General features: G+C 40.7%; 1 protein-coding gene across 2 annotated transcripts in view; it reads left to right on the top strand.

Annotated features, from left to right (window-relative positions):
- LOC116038103 (1-phosphatidylinositol 4,5-bisphosphate phosphodiesterase gamma-1-like) overlaps positions 1-16,177 on the top strand; it is a 55,488-nt gene that overhangs the window by 36,140 nt on the left and 3,171 nt on the right. The window contains exons 12-29 of one of the 2 annotated variants that reach the window (XM_031282304.2): positions 647-767; positions 1,862-2,030; positions 3,124-3,243; positions 3,319-3,426; positions 4,525-4,709; positions 5,736-5,936; positions 6,026-6,145; positions 6,741-6,924; positions 8,388-8,465; positions 9,605-9,708; positions 11,690-11,786; positions 13,036-13,102; positions 13,974-14,140; positions 14,499-14,595; positions 14,705-14,929; positions 15,500-15,645; positions 15,781-15,895; positions 15,990-16,151. In XM_031282304.2, coding sequence (XP_031138164.1) covers positions 647-767; positions 1,862-2,030; positions 3,124-3,243; positions 3,319-3,426; positions 4,525-4,709; positions 5,736-5,936; positions 6,026-6,145; positions 6,741-6,924; positions 8,388-8,465; positions 9,605-9,708; positions 11,690-11,786; positions 13,036-13,102; positions 13,974-14,140; positions 14,499-14,595; positions 14,705-14,929; positions 15,500-15,645; positions 15,781-15,895; positions 15,990-16,151 — 2,466 coding nt within the window. Of the gene's footprint in view, positions 1-646; positions 768-1,861; positions 2,031-3,123; positions 3,244-3,318; positions 3,427-4,524; positions 4,710-5,735; positions 5,937-6,010; positions 6,146-6,740; positions 6,925-8,387; positions 8,466-9,604; positions 9,709-11,689; positions 11,787-13,035; positions 13,103-13,973; positions 14,141-14,498; positions 14,596-14,704; positions 14,930-15,499; positions 15,646-15,780; positions 15,896-15,989; positions 16,152-16,177 lie in introns of both variants that reach the window. The other variant, XM_031282303.2, reaches the window with a different exon arrangement.

The following is a 16,177-nucleotide window of genomic DNA, read 5'->3' as shown; positions in this document are numbered from 1 at the left end:
TACTGAGCATGTGCGACTGCCAACAAAGATGGAACAGAAGTGAGATGTCTCACTCTGTAGCTAAAACAGAGAGCTCAACACACAGGGTGAAAAAAGGAGCTGCAGCAATGTGCAGTACAACAAAAAGATGGTGTTTTTTGAAAATTAAACCACATAAACCTATTCTGATATAACCTCTAAATACAATAATGAACCTGGAAATGAGCATAATATGAGTACTTTAAAGCTATAGTGTGTAGTTTCTATCTCCCCCATGAGGAATTTTAAGAAATGACAACGAAACTGTATGCGCCTCCACATGATATAAGCCTGGCTCCCCTAGTATTCATGTTGCTTGGTTAGTTTCTGACATTTAACAATTCACTTGAATAGGAAGTGTGTCCAAACGTCTGACTGGTACTGTATTTGGTGAAAAATATCATGACATGACTATCTCCATATGGCCCACTGTTACTGTGGAGCTGAGGATATTTAGCTGCTCATTTAATCAAATGTATTCTGCAACACTCCCTTATGTACTTTTGTTGTCTTATTTTGTGCTCAGATTTCTGTTTTGGTCTGGTCTTTTCTGTCAGGGTCACACAGCTTAAAAGCCTGAACATTCAGTCGAGGTTTGTAACTAAATGTGTGTGTTTTCTGATCTCAGTGGACTGCTGGGACGGACCTGACGACCTGCCGATCATCTACCACGGCCACACGCTAACCTCCAAGATCAAATTCCTGGATGTGCTGCACACCATCAAAGAGCACGCCTTCGTCACATCGGAGTAAGTTTGGAGCTGGTTTTCATTGTGTTGAGATATGTTAACTGGGTTCGTCAGGTCACACCGGTCTGGGTGACGATGCCAGCGCTGTCCCAATTTATCAAAGTAAACAATGTATTGGTATTCATTAGGGCTGGGGCGATATGTTTTTGTCCCGATTCGATTCTTCCACGATACATGGGTGCCGATTGGATTTCGATTTGTATTGATTAAGATTCTAGTATTGTAATTGCAATCCGATAGTACTGAGTATTGCGATTTTTCTTTTCCTTATTTAACAAAAACAAAAGTTATAAGTATTACACTTCTAGAGACAATATATGATGAGACATTTCTAAAAACAAATTGTTTTCTAAGAAGAATGCACGTCACAAGTCAGTCAGTGTGATATTTAATTCATTTAAAGAAGAACATTTAAATCAGGAGAGACTTCGTTGCAAATATGCAAAAGTTTATTTGTACATATGCATAATATGAAATGTACAGAGTCTCGGTAAGACTCCATCGTTATAAAAATAATTTTAAAGGGGTAGAGAAGCGAAGGCATATCCCCCCTGATGGAGTCTAGACACTGGTGGTGGTGGTGGTGGTGAAGGACCCGAAGACCGGACCGAAGGAGCCGACGGGAGCGGTCTGCCGGAGGAGGACCCAGGGTGCCGTGGATGACGATGACTGGAGGTGGAAGGGGAGGACGAGGGTTTCACGCTTTGCCTGAAATGACAACTGACAGCAGCAGAGAAAAGAACAGAATTATAGCAGGGATACCATGCTGTGATTGGCTCGTAAAATTCATGGCCAATTCTGGTTGGTTTCACTGAAAAGTGAACGCCTCGAAACAGCTGATCAGTGTTAGGAAGAGAGAGAGGTGGATGAAGTTTATAAGTCTTCCTGAAAGAATTTACGCTGAGCTTCATAAAATGGATCTTTCTGCATTTTCTGCTTTTGCTCAGTTAAGCTGGAAACGGATATGATGTAGTCGCCGTTGGCGGTACCGTATAAACAGAAAATATTTAGGTGAAGTTTCTGCTTAGTTTCTGACATCTAACCACCAACACCAGGGTGAAGAGACTCACCCACCTGCTGTTGTGCCTCTGCAGGTATCCTGTGATCTTGTCCATCGAGGACCACTGCAGCGTGGTCCAGCAGAGGAACATGGCCACGCACTTTAAGAAGGTGTTTGGAGATCTGCTGCTCACCAAGCCCGTCGATAACAGCGCCGAGGAGCTTCCCTCACCCTACCAGCTCCGCAGGAAGATCCTCATCAAGGTACACAGACAATCACACACCTGCGTAGCAAACCATATCAGACACAGCAAGGGCTGGGCGATATGGAGAAAATCAAATATCACGGTATTCTTGACCATATACCTTGATGTCGATATTGCGACGATATTGTAGGATTGACAATTGGTGCTTTGACAAAATATTATTTACACAATGAGATTTTTGATAAATAATCATCAGAAATGTCGATTTAATGACAAAGTGTGAAAAGGCAAATAATAGAACAGCTACAACAGTCTGTTGAGTTCAGAAAATGAGATCACTTTACTCTAATGCAGCCTTTAAAACCAGGAAAAGACCACACTTAGCATATTAAGATTTTACGATATCCAAAATCTAAGACGATATCTAGTCTCATATCACAATATCGATATAATATCGATATATTGCCCAGCCCTAGACACAGCATCTTTCAAAGTCAGATGTGTAATGTCATAATAGGGCAACAGACTCTCACCGAGCTACAGAAAGTGATTTTGAGAGGAGGTGCAGACTCAGTGTAGGTTTCAGGTAGGGCCGGCGTCTCCAGGTCAGTTGGTCGATTGGTTGGTTGATTGGCTCTGGTACGACCAAATTCTCATTGGTCGGACAGTCGCTGGTTTAAATTTCACAAGGTTGCCTGTCAACCAAAGCATTTTGTCCCAGCTGAAAACGCCAGGCGCTCTTCTGAAAACACTCAGCTGGAAGCGCTAGAGCGCTTTGGCGCTTATGGGTCGGCACCGTTAGGGTTAGAGTACTTGTTCTGAATGAAGGGAAGGCTGAAGCACGCAGATAGATAGGAAAGATATATACGGTCCAGCAGTATTCATTTCTCCTACTCCGTTGTTGTTCAGCACTTGTACATGACGGTTGGTCTTTGTGTTGTTATTTGTCCCACCCCTCCTCCACTGTGATTGGACGGCTGGGGCACACTTTACTGGGTGAGCTAGAGGACGCCCCCTCGAGCATGATGTCTGACCTCCATAAAAACATGTTGCTCAGAAGTTGTCCAGAAGTTCCGACACGGTGCAGGCATGCAGTAAAACACTACCGCATTGAACAGTGTGTCTCGAAACGTTTCTTCACTGTGTCACAGCACAAGAAACTGGTGGAAGGCACGCTTTATGAAGAGGTGACTTCAGCCAGCTACTCTGAAAACGACATCAGCAACTCTCTGAAGAACGGCATCCTTTACCTGGAAGACCCCATCGACCACGTGCGTGAGTTCTTATACATCAGATATACAGTCCGTGTAGTGTGTGTGTTACTGACATGTGTTTCTGATTCACAGACGTGGACTCCACACTATTTTGTCCTGACCAGTAATAAGATTTACTACTCGGAAGAGACGTCTCACTACCAGACAGCTGAAGAAGAGGAGGACGAGGAAGGAAAAGAGGTGATTATAAATAAATGAGGACAAATAGCGGAGCACTTTCTCCAAAAGGCTATAACAGCTTTGGGGTCGCCCTGCCCGCGAACAAGAATTCCTACCACATGCAATACAACTTATACAATCTTATCTTCAACGCTTAGTGTTAGATAAGACTCAAATACATCACAATACTGCACTATAGAGCAACTTGCACAAACATAGGTTTACTTACATCTTTATAAATACTATTTAATAGGGGCGAAAAAAAGAAATTGAAAATCAAATGTATTGTGATTTTTTTTTTTTTGCGAAATTTTTTGAAATTGATTCTTTTCCCCAGAATTGATATTTGTATTTAATTTATTTTTGACCAATGATTCACCTAAATGTCTTCTGTTCATACGGTACCTCTGACGGCGACTACATCTTTTCCGTTTCCAGCAAAACAGACCGAATGCAGAAAATCCATGTTATGTTCTTCTTTACAAATGAAATAAATGTCAGACTGACTGACTGACATGTGATGTGCATTCTTTTTAGAAAACAATTAATTTTGGGCGTCTGGGTAGCTCATCTGGTAGAGCCCATATATAGAGGTTTACTCCTCGACGCAGCGGCCGCAGGTTCGACTCTGACCTGCGGCCCTTTGCTGCATGTCACTCCCCCTCTCTCTCCCCTTTCACATCTTCAGCTGTCCTATCGAATAAAGGCCTAAAATTCCCCCAAAAAACTTAGTTTTTAGAAATGTCTCATGATATATGGTCTTGAAGTGTATTACTCAACTTTTGTTTTCGTTAAAGAAGGAAAATAAAAACGCAATAATCAATACTATTGAATAGCAACAAATAAAAACTGCAATACAATGTATCTCGAAAGAATAAAATCGGGAAAAAGCCACTTGTATATACGTTTGTACATGCTTTCCTGTGTATATTTTTGGAATAGTTCTTCTTGTATTCTATCCTATTTAATATTTCTTTTGTATGTGTGCTGTGTGTCTTATATTTGCTGCTGGAGCGCTGACATTTCCCAATTTGGGATCAATAAAGTCAATCTAATCTGAAAAGAAAGTATTAGTCAGGTACAGACGATGCTCACTCCTTCTTTCCTGTTCTTGGTCAGGAGTGTAACAACAACGAGCAGCACTGTGCGGAGCGCTGGTTCCATGGGAAGCTGGGCGGAGGCCGCGACGGCCGACAGGTGGCGGAGAAGCTCCTGCAGGAGTACTGCGAGGGCGGGGCCAAAGACGGCACCTTCCTGGTCCGGGAGAGTGAGACGTTTGTTGGGGACTACACCCTCTCGTTCTGGTTGGTAACACTTAACGGGACGGCTCCTACACAAGTGATAACCCCCACCTTTCAGTGGAGAAGAGAAAACAGATTTAAAATGTAGAATGTAAGCAGAGTTAAAGGGAATTTGTATCGTTAATGGGGAGAGTTGGGAGAAAATTTCTTTCAGCATTTGTTCAAATTTAGTTGTTAGGGAAATATGAAGTGAACTTAACATGAAATAAATAGAAAAAATAAGGATAAAATGATAGATTGATAATTTGTCACAAAATCTGAATTGGAAAGATTTCCTTTTTTTTATTTATTGCATTTGAAAGATTATTTAATTGTATTAGGAAGCCACTTAAAAATCAAATATTTGGGACGCCCTGGTAGCTCACGGGCCCATGTACTAAGGCTCAGTGGGCCGGATTGGATTCCAACCTGCGGCCCTTTGCTACATGTCTTCCCCCTCTCTCTTCCCCCTATCCTGTCGACAGCTGTCCTATCCATTACAGGCCAAAAAATAATCTTTAAAAATCAAATATTTGCCAAGATTGTAAATTTCAAAATAAAAAGGGATCAAATGGACCACAGGTCATCCAATACATCTGCTCCTTGTCTGGCAAATTATGTTAACAATGAATCAATAACTAAATATTAGGAATAAAAGTTTGATTTACATTCCCATTTCTGAAGCTTTCAGTCACATCTTGTGGCCCCTAAAGTCGAAGGATGAGGAAGGCCACAAGGTGTGACTGAAAGCTTCGGAAACAATAAGCGAGTAGAGATCATTTATTTGTTATTATTATTTGACAATAAATGTTACATGTTTGGATTGTGTGTGTGTGTGTGTGTGTGTGTGTGTGGGGGGGTGTATCAGATGTTTGTTGGGTGACCATACGGATGTTTTTTTAATGTTCTTTATCTGTTGATTGTTGGAGCAGACCAATTTCTGTGTGAACAGTTGTATCTTATCTTATTATCATTATTATTATTATTATTATTATTATTATTATGACAGATTACTAGAAATCAACGTATTAACTCCTCCTCCTCTTCCAGGCGCTCCGGTCGAGTCCAGCACTGCAGGATCCATTCACGGCAGGAGTCCGGCTCCACTCGCTTCTACCTGACCGACAACCTGGTGTTTGACAGCCTCTACCGCCTCATCTGCCACTACCGAGACACGCCACTGCGCTGCAACGAGTTTGAGATGAGGCTGGGCAGCCCCGTGCCTCAGCCCAACGCCCACGAGAGCCGAGAGTGAGTCTGGCTCTCGCTTTTGATTTGTGTCAAAGTAAAAGGGAAAACGGTTCATCCATGACTGAATAGAATAGCTTTGTGTTCTCCAGGTGGTTCCACTCCAGTCTGTCCCGTGTTCAGGCTGAACACATGCTGATGCGCGTCCCCCGAGACGGAGCTTTCTTGGTGCGAAAACGCAGCGAACACAACTCCTACGCCATCTCCTTCAGGTAGAAAAAAACCAACGACAACATAAACTCATCAGTTTCATTTCAAGAGCCCCTATTATACTCCCTTTCAGTATCATATTTGTACTCGTGGGGTCTACTAGAACAGGTTTACAATACATTATCCTTTTCATATTGCCCATTGCTGCAGTGTCTCCGCCTGAAACGCTCTCTCTGAACCAGTCTGCTCTGATTGGTCAGCTGGCGCACTCTGTTGCGATTGGTCAACCAAATTCAAACAAGCCCCTGGGCGGGCTGTGCTTGCCCAGGCAGCACCTATGGGCAGCAAATATGAAAAACTGGGCTGGCTTTCTCAATTAGTGACATCACTAATTGAGGAATTTCAAACAGGAATCAAAAAAAGGAGAAAAGAAAGTGCTGTCTGTGGGAGAGAGAGCCTTATTTGGAGTGAAATGTGTTTGTTTTTTTTACTTTACACATCTATTGCATACACAAACATTCATATAACACACTAAAATATAGGGAAAATCCCCAAAAAAGCATAATAGGTGCTCTTTAAAAAAACACCAAAAACTCCATTATGTCTCTTTTTGTTTTTGTGGCTAATTTTCTTCCTGTGCCCATCATCCGTCTGCAGGGCGGAGGGGAAGATCAAACACTGTCGTATCCAGCAGGAGGGCCGTCTCTTCATGTTGGGCAGCTCGGCGGAGTTTGAGAGTCTCGTCGATCTCGTCAGCTACTACGAGAAGCAACCTCTGTACCGCAAGATGAGGCTCCGCTACCCCATCAACGAGGACACTCTGGACCGCATGGGCACCACGGTGAGTCTCTCACACACTCACACACACACACACACACTCTCTCTCACACACACACACACACACACACACTCACACTCACTCACTCACTCTCTCTCTCTCTCTCTCTCTCTCTCTCTCTCTCTCTCTCTCTCTCTCTCTCTCTCTCTCTCTCTCTCACACTCACACTCTCACACACACACCTCACCAATCACGTTACAAGTTTACATTACTGCTTTCTGTTTCACAAAGCAGCCAATGGTTTCCATTCATTTTTGTACGATATTAAAGTCTAACTTGACTTGAAATATGAGTTTAGGACTGCAAATAATGATTACTTTCAGAAATGTTACTCGTGCGCGATGAAGGAAGGCTTGTATCATGTGCCAACAGTGTTGTTGTCATTACTTAGAATTCCTCATGGGGGCAGCAGAAACTGAGCACTATAGCTTTAAGCATCTAGTCCATAAAATAGTAAAGAAAAATTATCCCAGTGTTCCAAAACCGAAAAACTAAATCCATGTTTTGACAGTCTGTTGGCCTATTATGACATATTTTATTTAGTGTTTTTTAGTTGACCAGTGAATGTCTGAAGTCTTTGCTCGATAAAAGACATAATCGATTATTAAACTTGTTGATTCATTTTGTAGATTAATTATATCAATCAAATGTGACTTCCAGAATGGCATTATTGTAGCTTGACAATGCAGTGTAGCCTTTTCCAATCAATCTGCACCTTAAACCGCATTTCGATGCAAATAAAATCAGTACTCAGGCAAATATTATCATTTAATTGACAACCCCGCCTTTATCACCAAAAGGGGATATTATTCATGGGCAGTGGTACATAAAATGTAGGTTAACACTTAATGAGTATTGTTGCGGCTGTAGGCAGTCCAACAAAGTGCTGCCGCGAGGGACTAAACACAGAGAGATGCATAAACACACTGGGATGCGCTCCAGATTGTATTGCAATGATTTATTCCTCCACACGTAAAATACAACTAACACTGCAGTTACCAAATGTAAAGGTACTTTGTGAGTCGAAATAAGTGCGTTAGTGCAGCAGCAAACATATATGTTATCACTTCTGCTCAATCCTCGATGAAAACGCCCACCACCTACAATCTAAGTGCACAATATAATAATCAATAAATAATATAAATGAGACCATGAACAACATACAATATGTGGCTCCAACAAGTATTCTTGTGTGTATTGTTACACGTATCGTTAGTCTTTTGTAGAACCAAACCTACTGTATGGAGGGTTGGTGGTATGTAAGGTATGTATGGTACTTGGGCCTTAGTATATTTGGGTACCCCTAAAATCTCATGTGGCCCCTCCATTGGAAATGGTCTAGAACTGCTACTGTTGAAGATTGCCGTTGTAAACACTTCCTCCATGTATTCAGAAACATTTCAACATCAAATCCGACAGCAGCATTACTCTCCAGGAGGAACCATTATTTCTTGTTTGTTTGTCAGGAGCTTGACTACGGGGCGCTGTATGAGGTCCGCACGCCTCACTTCTACGTGGAGGCCAATAAGATGCCCTCCGCTCGGGTAAGTGAGACTGTTTGCGCTGCAGACCTTCAGTTCAATCTGTGTGTTGTTGTTGTTGTTGTTGTTGTTGTTATTATTATTATTATTCAATCATCATATTATTTAGGAAATGATTAGCAGATTTGAATACCCGTAAAGCTACTATGGATATACTTTTCTTGATAATCATCAGCAGCAAAAGAGGTACCCAACCCATAGCAGTACAACAAGTACAAGTTGGTTCATATTTGCATTCAACTTTGTACTGTAAAAGCAGAAATATTGGAGGTGCAGTGTAATCATTTAAAGTGTAGATAGTAAAATGACTGATACTGAAGAGGAGTTCAGTTAAACTCCAGTGTCTCCAGTGTGAGTGATTTCCGGGCTTTGATTAGTTAAAGAGGAAGATTGGGGGGCGGGGGGGGGGATGAATAAGTAAAGAAACATTAGAGGAAAGAGATGGTTTTGAGTGTGGAAATGGAACCAATATTTAGGATTTAAGTCTTTTTGACTTTGGCACCCCTTAGTGGTCGTATCTAAACGTTCACTGTGGCAGACAGACTGATGGTGTGTCCCTTGTAGGGCTGCACGATATACAGTTTTTTTTTTAATCGTCATCGCAATATCAACTGGCGCAATAAACACATCGCGAAAGACACTGAGATTTTTTTGTGTTAGTTGAAAGAAAATATCAGTAGAAAACTGCATTTTTAAAATGTACCTGTCGTTTTTTTAGTGCTGCCTTTTACATTCAATTCAATGTTCAATCTGTTCAAAAAAGAATGTTGGAGATGATTTCCTTTTTATTTGTTTTAAATTCAACGAGCAATTCGTTGTACTTTAGCAGACTGCTCAAAGCTGCAGAAACGCAGAACAGAGAACACTTTAATTTCTGTTTATTTATTTTATCGTAAGTTATCGCGATATTCAACAATGTTACCACATATCGCATATTTTCCTCATATCGTACAGCCCTAATCCCTTGCTGCTGTGTGTTTCAGTGTACAGTTAGAGCTCTGTCTGATGGTGTATCCCCTGCTGCTGTGTGTTTCAGTGTACGGTTAGAGCTCTGTCTGATGGTGTATCCCCTGCTGCTGTGTGTTTCAGTGTACGGTTAGAGCTCTGTCTGATGGTGTATCCCCTGCTGCTGTGTGTTTCAGTGTACGGTCAAAGCTCTGTACGACTATCGAGCTCAGAGGGAAGACGAGCTCTGTTTCCCCAAACAGGCGCTCATCCTCAACGTGGATAAGCAGGAGGGCGGCTGGTGAGTGAATCTCAGTGGGCCTTCCTATGCGTCTGATAACATCTATAGAGCTCAACAGGGTGGTTCCGGAAGTAAATATCCTGTTAATTTTCTCCATAAGGATTTTGATTATTATCTGTCTAAACCAGGGTTTCTGCGGGGTCTTAACCCTCCTGTTGTCCTTGGGTCAAATTTGACCCATTTTTAAAAAATGTGGGGTTCCGTTCTTCACAAGTAAAATAAATCAGTTCAGTACTTTAATTGAATTTGGGTGTTTTATTAAATTTTATAGCATTTAAAAAAATAAAAATAAAAAACAGAAAATTAAAAAAAAGTGACAAAAATGTCAGAAAAAACTTTAAAAATGCAGGAAGAAAAACAATCGATGAAATAATTTTTTTAAAAATGTCGAAAAAAGTGACATACACGTCGGAAAAAGTGAAAAAAAAAAACTTGGGAAAAAAAAATCAAACAAAAACGGCGGGAAAAGTGAGAAGTGTGACAAAAAAAAGAAGTTTTAATTTAAAATTTTGACCCAGAAAAACTAAAAGTTGAATGGTGGACGGGAAGACAACACAAGAGTTAAGAAGTCTAACATTTAAAAATGTAAATTTTAGGCCTTAAAAAGTCTTGTGTTCTAGTTCTTAAATCATTTTAAACAGTTCTTACATTGTCCTACGTCCATGCAACGCTACCTCTAATGCTCATTGAAATACTTGTGGTGTTGTAGTTATTTCTTTCGCTATAGTCCAAATATAATTTGCTGTATATGAACATAATATTTTATAATAATAATAATAATATTATTACTCTGTCGCTTTTAATTCAATTTGAATACATTTATTTACTTTGCAAGTACTTTTGTGACTGCATTTTGTTGTACTTTGATGTTGTGATATAGGCTTAAATTTCATTCATAAAGGTCTTGAAAAGGTTTTAAAAAGTCTTAAATTTGAGGTGGTAAAACCTGCAGAAACCCTGGTCTAAACCATCCGAGGTAGACTGACCACAAGCTCTGAGGTTGTAAAACGAAAGTTTCTGCTCCTGTAGAAGCTAAACGTCTGTATGAAATCAACCTGGTTTTAAGAAAAACACGTTTTATTCGCGATCTTTTGGAGAAGTACAACTAGGGATGTTAACAGTATTAAAATTTAACCTCATGGTTATAGTGACCAAAATTATCACAGTTTTCGGAATCATCGTGGTATTTTTAAAAGTGTGTTCAATATGTTCAGAAAGCACTGATAGGCCTACACAAGCTGAAATAGTTTCAAAAAGTGTAACAGTGTTTATATTACAAAAATAAAGGCAAAACCTTATCAAAAGTGCAACTTTTGACATCAAATGTCCTGAGCGCTGTCATCTCCTCCTTCCGCAATGATTCCAACTTCAAGAAATGCACGTTGGAGGCTACGCAGGGCGCCTGCGCGGCAACTTCAGGAGACTCGGATGAAAATGGGAAGGATTAAACACATAGTTTCCACACCATGGTAATCCACCGTGATAATAATGATATTTTTTATGAAAACGGTAATTGTTATTGTCAACATTTTTATCGTGGTTTACCGTTACACCGGTAATAGTTACATCCCTAAGTTCAACACTACCCACAATCCTAAGCGTAACTGCGACATCTCGGATTGGTGGAACTCTGTACTGTTGCCATGGAAATGTTCACCGCACCCACGAACGGCTAGCTGCTACCATTGAAGTCTATGATGGTTTCTGTAGTGTACACGGTCTTGTACCTTTGTCCTTTTTTTTGCGGTTTTCAAAGTTATATTTTGTGCCGAATCAAATGTTTTATGGTCAAGATTCATCTAGGAGCTGGTTGGCTTGGTTCCAGGCTTTAAACTCTTTGTATCAGCATTTAATGAAACATCAATAGAGAAGTTGGACGCAAAAAAAAAAATACACTTCTGGAACCAGAGCTGTTAAAAAAGTGCACGGTCACTGTTGAGCTCTGCAGCAGCTCGTCATGGACCTGTGTGTTTGTCTTTAGGTGGCGAGGTGACTACGGAGGGAAGAAACAGCTGTGGTTTCCTGCAAACTATGTGGACGAGGTTCCCACTTCTCCCACCAGAGAGCTGGACGAAGTGGTGAGTTTGCATTCTTACATGGAGCTTTAACAATGTCAAATGTTGTTTTGTCTGTTCTTCCTTATCTTAATATCTTGATAAAGTAGGACGTAAATTGGAGTAGTAATGTAATGTAGTATTTTTGTATTGTTTAAATAGTCTGTTTGATTTGTCTTGCCTGTAAACTGTGACGTAGATGTGGTGGTAGGACCCGATGAGCCTATAGGGCTTCTACTTAGCCCTTCTCGAATGGGTCACTACATTTTGTTTCGATTTTTTTTGTTATATATTTAATTTTTTGTCATTTGTTTATACAGTTTATATATATATATATATATATATATATATATATATATATATATATATATATATATATTAGGGCTGTCAATCAATTAAAAAAAATTATCTAATTAATTACATACTCTGTAATTAATTAATCGAAATTAATCGCATACATAATTAACGGTGCCTGAACCGATACTTTTTAAGAAAGTAAAAGGGTACTAAACAACAGTTGGTGACATTAAAGAACGGCTTGTTTATTGCTAAGGCCATATGGTCAAAATTAAATGATTTAATAATAATGTATAACAATAACTTATTTCACTAGTAATTTGCTGTTGAACGACAAAAACAACCACCAGGTGGGAAAAGGACATTTACAATAACTTCAAATGCACCACGAGACTGTAGTTTACCAGTTTCATTGAACGCACCGTCTGCATTGTTTTCCGACGGCTAAAACACAGTCAAACTTGACACCGTTTACCGTTAGCTGTCAGCATTTTAACCGTGTTTAATCCAGCTACTAGCTAGCGGTAGGCTAACGTTAGCTGCTGTCGAGTATAGTGATAACTAGCGTCACGTGCAGCGGTGTTTGTGTTGCCGTCTGGTTCAGAGCACCAGAGAGAAGAGCAGACATATCAGTGGCACCAGATTTTGGTAGCCAGGGTTGGCAGGAAGAAGATTTTTACAAGTAAATGTTCCAGTTAATGATCCAGGCAGCACATTCTCGTCTGTCTCCTTCATTTTACAGTCCAATGGTGGCTAGAACGGCTGGAATGGATTAATCTTCCATATATATATAGATATAGATATATCTATCTATAGATAGATAGATAGATAGATAGAGATATATATAGATAGATAGATAGATATCTATATCTATATATATATCTTTTAATCGTTCGAAGTAAAGATTTAATTCATTCAAATGATCAACTTCCAATCATAATCAAATCTTTTATTTTGTATTGTTGTGTCGTCTCAGTCTACAGAGAACAGTCCTCTTGGAACATTCCTCAAGGGCTTCATTGATGTACCCACCTGCCATGTCGGTGAGTCCCGTAAACAAACAGAGGTATACTCAGTCAAATGATGTTTGTTTTTTTTTTAAGTGTGACTTGCCAATTTCAATTATGCAATTTAACCCAGAAAACCCTACCAAAAACTACACTTCACGTAGAAACAAATTCTCCTTCAAATTCTCTTGCATTGTTGGTTACACTTTACTTGACGGTATCTACATAAGAGTGACATGACACTGTCATGAACGTGTCAAACATTATAAACAAGTCATAAACGTTTATGACATAACGCTTCTTTTAGTAAGTGTCATTCGGTTTTTGTCATGACAAGTTATGGTTAGGGTTCATGTGTTCATGACAGTGTCATGTCACTCTTGTAGATGTAGATACCTTCAAGTAAAGTGTTACCCAATTGTCTTACAATCTAGCAAAATTCAACATATTTGTAAACTTATTTATCTGCATTGTTGTATAAAATACACAATATTTTCACTTTAAATTGTCTACATATTCTTTCACATTTAGCCACCACCAGACACTGCAGTTTCCCATGTAATTGATCCGTTCCTAAACTAACCAACCAACATCTTGAACACATAAACATACATGCTGATACATTTCATGCTCAAGAGACTATTGGCATTCACATTTTTTTTCCTCCCACTAATTGATTGCAGTTATACAAAAGATTACAAATTCCACTAGTTGGGCCACATATTTTTTCAAACCTGTTTATTGAAAATTCAAAGTTAACACGGATTCATACGTTTTGATTTTCCTGTGTTGTAATAGCTCTATTAGTAGATGAAAACAGTGATTTATTACCTATTAGCCCTCATAGCAAACTGCCTTCTCACACAAAACTGATCACGCTTCCATCTCTTCCTTCATCTTTCTTCAGTGGTGCATAAGGACGGGAAGAATTCTCGTCCCTATGTGTTCACCATCCACTCCCAGCAGCTGTCGTCTCACCCAGTCCAGACTCTGGACGTTGCAGCCGACAGTCTGGAGGACGTAACCAGCTGGGTCGCCAAGATCAGAGAGGCAGCACAGAACGCCGATGCACGGGTCAGTATGACCAAAAAAATTTTTTGGGGCATTTTTAGGCCTTTATTCAACAGGACAGCTGAAGACATGAAAGGGGAGAGAGAGGGGGGAATGACATGCAGCAAAGGGCTCTAGGTCGGAGTCGAACCCGGGCCCGCTGCGTCGACGAGTAAACCTCTATATATGGGCGCCCGCTCTACCAACTGAGCTATCCGGGTGCCCAATTTATAAAATTTTAAGACATAATGTGAAGACTAATTATTTGAAACAGAATTTTGTGGCCGCATTGCTGCTGTCTCGAAAGTAACCAATATTTGAAAGGGATTTTTTTTTTTTGTATTGGCTGAACAGTATGGTTGGCTTATCTCCATGGTAACAGATGCAGGAGGAGAAGCAAATGGAGAGGAGGAAGAAGATCGCGGTGGAGCTGTCTGAGCTCGTGGTCTACTGCAGACCTGTCCCCTTCAACGAGGACAGTAAGGATCTAACTGCTCTTTTTGTCTCTTGCTTCATTTTTTATTTATTTATTTTTTTTAAGTTTCTGTGATAATTCTTTTTCTTTTTTTAATTTGCTGCTGCTTCCAGAGATCGGGACAGAGAGGGCGTGTTACCGGGACATGTCCTCCTTCCCAGAGACAAAGGCCGAGAAGTTTGCAACACGCAGCAGAGGGAAACGTTTCCTGCAGTACAACCGCCGTCAGCTTTCCAGAGTCTATCCCCGGGGACAGAGGCTGGACTCGTCCAACTACGACCCGCTGCCCATGTGGCTCTGTGGCTCCCAGCTAGTCGCACTCAATTTCCAGACCCCAGGTCAGTGTGCAGATGTACAAGTATTTACACAATGTCAAAGCAAACAAGAGAAGTACCCAGAGAATTTCCAAGAGACATTTCTCTACACATTGAGTCTTTTCACAAAGATAAAGAGCGTAGAGGCTTTCACAGAGAGACGCACAGATAAGTTGATTCAGCAGCTACTTTATTTTCCTTATTTCCAAATTCAAATAGCTGAAATAAATAAATCAGAGGTTTTCTTGGTAACCACATAACTATTTCCTGGTTATAAACCTAACAACTCTTTACTAGGTATAAATAAGTACCTGAATGCATCATTAGGTTTTGTCTTTAGTGCTGTTAGACTCTCTTTTGAGGAGGATAACCAGGTTCAGCCTTCGGGTCCTCTGATGGACACACCCGTCAAATGTTGCAGCACCAGGCTCTTAACCCTTGTGTTATCTTCCCGTCTACTATTTTTGACAATTTGGTTGAAAGAAACCCAAATTTCTGATATAGAAACTTTTTGAAAATGGGTCAAATCTGACCAGAGGAAGGGTTAACACTGAGGATGTCAGCTGTAAGACACAAAACTGTGTGTGTGTGCAGATAAACCCATGCAGCTGAACCAGGCCTTGTTCATGCTCGGAGGCGCCAGCGGCTTCGTTCCCCAGCCTGACGTCATGAGGGACGACGCCTTTGACCCTTTCGACAAGGACACCTTACACGTGGAGCCAATCACCATCCAGTTACAGGTCCGATTGATCACAGGCAGAACAAACACTACATACAAGTATTGAACTTGTAGCGAGATTAATTTAGTCTTGTCACACCTAAACATTTCCAGTGTTGTACCTGCTTTCAACATTCATCCGCTGTTCCTGGATCAGGTGCTGGGGGCCCGTCATCTGCCTAAAAATGGCCGCAGCATCGTCTGTCCCTTTGTGGAGGTGGAGATCTACGGAGCGGATTACGACAGCTGCAAGTGCAAGACAGATGTCGTAGGTAAGACAGCTGCCGCCTCGTCGCCTTAATTGATTTGATTCCCATTCATGCTGTAATATATGCATTTATTTTTATTTTTTGTTTTACCTCCCAGCTGATAACGGTCTGAATCCTGTGTGGGTGCAGAAGCAGTTTGTGTTTGACATCCACAACCCCACCTTCACCTTCCTGCGCTTCACGGTCTACGAGGAGGACATGTTCAGTGATCCGAACTTCCTGGCACAGGCCACCTACCCCGTCCGCCTGCTACGAACAGGTGAATGCAGAACAACTCATAAATTG

The sequence above is a fragment of the Sander lucioperca genome, chromosome 11, assembly GCF_008315115.2.
Source record: "Sander lucioperca isolate FBNREF2018 chromosome 11, SLUC_FBN_1.2, whole genome shotgun sequence".
NCBI classification, from domain to species: Eukaryota; Metazoa; Chordata; class Actinopteri; order Perciformes; family Percidae; genus Sander; species Sander lucioperca.
This window is presented reverse-complemented; position numbering and strand designations above follow the sequence as displayed.